Genomic DNA, 5,679 nt, shown 5'->3' with positions numbered 1-5,679 from the left:
GAGGCGGGGCGGCTGCACGGGCAGGTGAGCTGCGCCGACCCCGGACCCCGGACCCCGGTCCCGGCGGCTCTGCCCCGGGCTCGCCTTTCCCGAGGGAGCTTTCCACCCCGGCCGCCGCGCTGAAACGGCAGGCGAGACCAAAGGGCTGACGTATTTTTTTGTGGCTGCGGTTGGTAATGGGTTAACAAAGCTTTCGGGTCCCCACCACACCACCACCACCACCACCACCACCATCACCACCCCTCCCCGCCTGCTCTCGATAGGACCGGTGATTCCTGTCACTGGCACTGCCTGAAAGGCCGTGAGGGTTATTAGAAGGCAGCAAGGAAACATCATTTCGAAAGCAAAGTATGTATTGCATGTCCCCTGCCAAAATATCCTGAAAATACAGTCCAGGGCAAAATTGCGTTTATGTTTAAAAAGCCTCATCGGTGGGCGGCTGCGTTTCTGCCGCAGAAATAGATTAAGTCACGCCATAGGATCTGAATAATTTCTCGCTGTTCAGGTCAGGTATTCTGAAAAAAACCCAAGATTGCTCCTTTGGAAAGGGGATGCAGCCAGATGGCTGCCAGGCATACGAGTCCCAGAAACACGGGGTTGCCATCTCTTAGCTAGTACCAAACAGAAAGGGGATTTCGAGGGGAAGAAGGACTCCCCTCCACTGTCTCACTTCTGACCCGTGATAACAGCACAGGTTACTGTGGGACTCCAAGAGGGTGAGGAGTTGAGCGACCTGCTGACGCCACTTTGTTAGGTCATGCTTTTTCCCTAGGTACGTCAGCGTATCGGCTAGTCATTACCAGCGATACAAACTTGGTTTTTAAGCCACACACGAGTAAGTTGCCAACTCTAGAATTTGAAGGGTAAGATTCGGGTTCAGTCTGTGAGTAACTGCTTTACAGGAGGCCGAGTTTCACAGAGCGATGGCTTTTTATTATGCCATAGTAAAGACACAGCTTGATCCTGCTTTGATTACTCCAGGAAAATTTCAGCTGATTTCAATCGGGCAAGGACTTGGCCCATTGTCAAAACTCCCAGCATCTTTAATAAGAGCAATACTGATGTAGTGATGTTTTTGAATACGTATATAACATAGGATTAAGCCTTTCTTTCCAAATTTCCTTGCTTTTCTGGGCTAGAATCAATCGATGCCGTGATAAGGTGCATAGGTTCAGATGATATGGTAGGTCAATTATTAGCTTAATGTCTTAATGTATATCCAAAGCAAAATGATCAATGAAAACAAAGTAGAGCCTGGATCCTGCTCCCATCGGAGCTGCCGGCTGGACTTTAGTGGTCACAGAATTTTAAAATAGCTTTTGTATAACACCATTTTGAAGGCATATGCGTATGCCTTGACTGAGACCAGGTTTGTTGGCGTGTAGTATTAATTGCAGGGTTTTTTTTCTGAAAATACAATGGCACGTAGCCATGCCGTCGCATCTATATGTTGTGGACACCTGCTGTCACCTCTCTGCTAACAGCCCGGGCAGGCAGCTCTGCAGGCAATTCTTTGCCTTATCAGCGCTGCGCTCAGGAGTGGGAGAACGAAAGGACAAATGCGGTGTCTGGGGACTGAACTCGGCAACCACTTGCACTCCTGAAACATGCCCTTTTTTAACACTGGAAAACTGATGACTAGGGTTGATTTCTGAACGTGCAGTGTGCCGTAGTCAGTAGTTTAGGGGGAAATCATGTAACTGCTGAACATACTGACATACTATAAATTCCTCCTGTGAAAAAAATAATCTGGAAATACTTAAAGTGCATTTGGTACTTGTTTAAAAAAATACACCAGAGACCATCCCAATGAAATGAAGAGGGACTGATACAGTTGAGACATGGGGGGCGCAATCAATAACTCTCATTTGTAATGGGCACTTGCTCAAGAAGCTTTTTTATTTCATCATCCTTGTTAGTGAGGCTGAGCACTCATACAAATGAAGACGGCTAACAATTCAGCCATAAATTTGTATCATAGACACATTTTTCTGAGATACAATTTGTGTAGAAGGATAAATATTGCATAATTTTATTTTGAGAAAACGCCTTTTTTAAAATTACTTGATTAGTTTTAAAAGTGCTTTTGAAACGACAACCAGATGCATGCACTTAATTGTACTCCATATTGCTGAGGGTGTTTGAGAAAGGACTGAAGAGTATCAAACATGCTCTCTGTTCAGACAGGCAGAGCATTCATGTAAGGACACTTTTATCACTGCAGACTGAGCCATAATCAGCAATTGTCTTTTATTGACCGGGAGTTCAATCACCTGTGGTGGCTGAGCCTGAAATAGCACCGGAGTTGCAAGAAATGCAGTGCTTGTGTAAGGATCGGGAAAGGTCTGACCTGGTGATACAAAATCCTAATATACTATCTGTACAGTATGTTCCAAATGTAATTCTACAAATTCATGCCTAAGAAAATACATTCTTCTATACAAAATCTTAACTTGCGCTGTTATTAATTTGACAGTTCTAACTAATGTCTAGCGAGCAAATAACACTGTGTTAACTGGTCTTCTGTAATTTCAGCAAATGCTGAGTTAAAAAAAATGGCAATTACCTTTTTAGTGTTGTTTTAGTGATTGGCCATGTTTGCGTAAGCACTGTCTTTGGCAGCGCCGCCTTTCTACAGACCCGATCCTGAAGCCCTTACACAGACAAATCTGTAACAGAGCTGGAGTTTTATACCTGAGGGTTGTTGGGTCAGGTCTCATGACTGCAGTTAAGTACTGTCAGCAATCAAGGACAGGTTATCTAAATGAGCACTGTCATCTGAGATTCTTTTTCCCTGTGCTCAGGACAAGATAGGTGTGGTAGCTGTGGAGAAGTACACATCCAGGATTCAAAGCTTATTTAATGTGATGGACGTGCATTAACTTCAGGAGTTCTGGATTAGGTCTTTTAATGGCCTCATAACCCAAAATGCATACTATGTGCAACGTGGGGAGCTCGAGTAGAACAGAACAGAACAGAACAGAACAGATTAGAATAGAATAGAATAGAATAGAATATTTCCGTTGGAAAGGGCCTACAACAATCATCTAGTCCAACTGCCTAACCGCTTCAGGGCGCTTCAGGGCACTTCATCTCGGTGGCTGTGGTCCATCACTGAAAAAGCAGTCACCAGAACAATGGGTCCCACCTGCCTCCCTGCAGCAGCCAGGCAGAGAGGCAGCGGGCAGCTCACCAGCGTGGATCTGGCAGTGGGGTCTGCAAGGTGCACCAAATTGGGGCACCCATGACAAGCCAGAGGGACACCCCCACTGACAGCAGAGGGAGAAGGGTTGGTCGCATCAAAGGTTTCTGTTGTGGTTGAATACAATGAGTCTGGTGGATGTATTTGTAATTCTCGTTACTCCTTGCTGTTCAGCTCAGGTATTCCACTGAGGATTGTTCCTTTGAAGAAGAGATTCGTCCAGATGGCTACAATGTCTATAAATCAAAAAAATACGGAATATCGGTGTCTTTGAGTAGCGCCAAGCAAAGACAACAGTTCAAAGGAAAAGATTTTCTTCCACTATCTCACTTCTTACCTATGATCAACACTGTGCCCGTGGAGTCAACAGACTTTGGTGAATACGGTGATTACAGCCAGGCCTTTGAACCAGAGGTGTACTCCTCGCCTCTCGAAACGGACAGCATGGACCCCTTTGGCATCACCTCCAAACTGTCACCGGTGAAGAGCCCCAGCTTTCAGAAATGACTCTGATCACACACACATGTTTTTAAAGAAATATTGCAGAATACTGCAGGTTTTTTTAGCTTTTCATGTAGTGATACTTTGGACTTCTTTGTATATTTCAGTACAGAGCCAGCCTTTTCCGTGCCATGTGTTGTACCCGTAAGAGATGAGTGCCCAGAGGCTATTCGGTAGTCTAAAGAATTGCCTATCCTTAGTTTTATCTGGAAAAGGATTAAATAAGAAAAGCTTAACAGCTTCATCAGAGTTCCTCCCTTACCGTGGTGATGATAAAATAATTATAATTTTTCTACATCAACTTCATTACCACGTATGTTCACCTGTTATTTCTGCTCAAAGGAGCAAACGCAGAAAACCTTTTTTTCCAGTCACAGGGAGGTTAATGATCTCTTAGCTTCAGAGGCCTTAAAGACAAACATTTGGAACACAACACGATTAAGGAAAACCTAGCAAATGTGGTTATGTGAACTAGAGTTAATGCTGTTTCTTGAAAAGCTGCTGACAACATTCTGGGAAAACTTTCTATTGAAAGCATGCCACTGAAAAAACAATTCTGCTTGTATATTGTGCTTTTTCTTCCCTTAGGAAATAACGGAAGAAAGGGAAAAATTTCTTCCTTCCCTTATTGCTAAAGGGAAAACTGGATCTTTGATTTCTTTTAAAGGCTAATTTATGTTCACTGTGGGATCAGCATCATCCAGCAGAAAGTTCTCATTAACATTGGTGAGAATTCAGTGTGTGGTTGGAAGAGTGCACAGAACTAGCATTTGTGGTCATCAGGTAGGGAATGAGCAGTTCAAATTAGTGTTTAAATTAAGGTTCTGTTGTATATAAGCATGCATATCATTAGCAAACGGAGAGAAAGACTGAAAATGGATGATGTATAGGTCAAATCAATTGCAAAACAGGTTTTTGTGTTTAACCTTTAACCATCAGCAAGTCTTTCAAGTCCCTTCCAGGCTTGATTCTGCACCCGTGGGAATCAGTGGAGAGACAGTTTAGTGACTTAAATGCCGCAGAACTGGGTCAGCCACGCCGTTCTTCTTGCGGGAAGGGATTATGAGCACCTCGTGGCCAAAACACGGATGTCTGATGTCTTCAGTTCTGTTCTCCTATTGTAACAATTTGACGAAGGAATAACCAAGGTGAAACCAAAGAAAAAAAGAAAAAAAAAAGCAATGTGAGAAAAGGGTTCAGGGATTCCATTTGTTTCCAAAGGTTCATTTACAATAGAGATTTCTATACAAAAAAAAGCTCTACTGGAAATACTGGTGTTCTTCTGACCTAGCACTTCATTGCCAATGCAATATTTATAATTAATTTATTGAATACATACATCTGTTTATTTTGTTACTGTTATTTATGCTCAAAATTCTATTTATATACTCCTGAAGGTGGGTTTTTTAGTTGTAACAAATTTTGTGAAGTTTTGTAATCATGAAATTTTAGCAAACGATAGCTTTTTAAATTTCTGTGCATTATCAGTAGTGTAATGTGTACGTTTGCAATAAAATAATCTTCAACACAGAAATCTAGCTGACTCTTTTGTCGCTCCTTTGGTCTAGAGACTTCAAGGAGCTTTAGCAAACCATGGCATCTGGCTCCGCAGCAGCCGTGTGAAGATGGAGTCCCTTGTGAAGGTGGCGTAGTTGAGGTACAACAGACAAGGACACGGAGAGACAAAGGGGTTTTCCCAAAGCTAGGCAGTGAATGCCAAGGCTGGAATTCGAGCCTGTCTGCTGCCAGTTACTGATGAGCTCCTGCCCTGGTTTTGGATGGGATAGAGTTTGTTTTCTTCCCAGCAGCTGGCACAGTGCTGTGTTTTGGATTTAGGATGAGAATAATGTTGATAACACACCGATGTTTAGTTGTTGCTGAGCAGTGCTTACACTAGTCAAGCACTTTTCAGCTTCCCATGCCCTGCCCAGCGAGAAGCTGGGAGGGGGCACAGCCAGGACAGCTGACCCAAACTG

General features: G+C 43.4%; 1 protein-coding gene across 1 annotated transcript in view; it reads left to right on the top strand.

Annotated features, from left to right (window-relative positions):
* FGF19 (fibroblast growth factor 19) overlaps positions 1–3,720 on the top strand; it is a 33,989-nt gene extending 30,269 nt beyond the window's left edge. The window contains exons 3-4 of the mRNA XM_009286690.1: positions 4–24; positions 3,377–3,720. Coding sequence (XP_009284965.1) covers positions 4–24; positions 3,377–3,709 — 354 coding nt within the window. The 3' untranslated portion in view covers positions 3,710–3,720. The remainder of the gene's footprint in view (positions 1–3; positions 25–3,376) is intronic.
* The last annotated feature ends 1,959 nt before the right edge of the window (positions 3,721–5,679 follow it).

The sequence above is a fragment of the Aptenodytes forsteri genome, unplaced genomic scaffold (genome assembly GCF_000699145.1).
Source record: "Aptenodytes forsteri isolate BGI_AS27 unplaced genomic scaffold, ASM69914v1 Scaffold252, whole genome shotgun sequence".
In the NCBI taxonomy this organism is placed as follows: Eukaryota; Metazoa; Chordata; class Aves; order Sphenisciformes; family Spheniscidae; genus Aptenodytes; species Aptenodytes forsteri.
The sequence above is the reverse complement of the archived record's forward strand: the minus strand, read 5'-3'. Positions and strand labels throughout refer to the sequence as shown.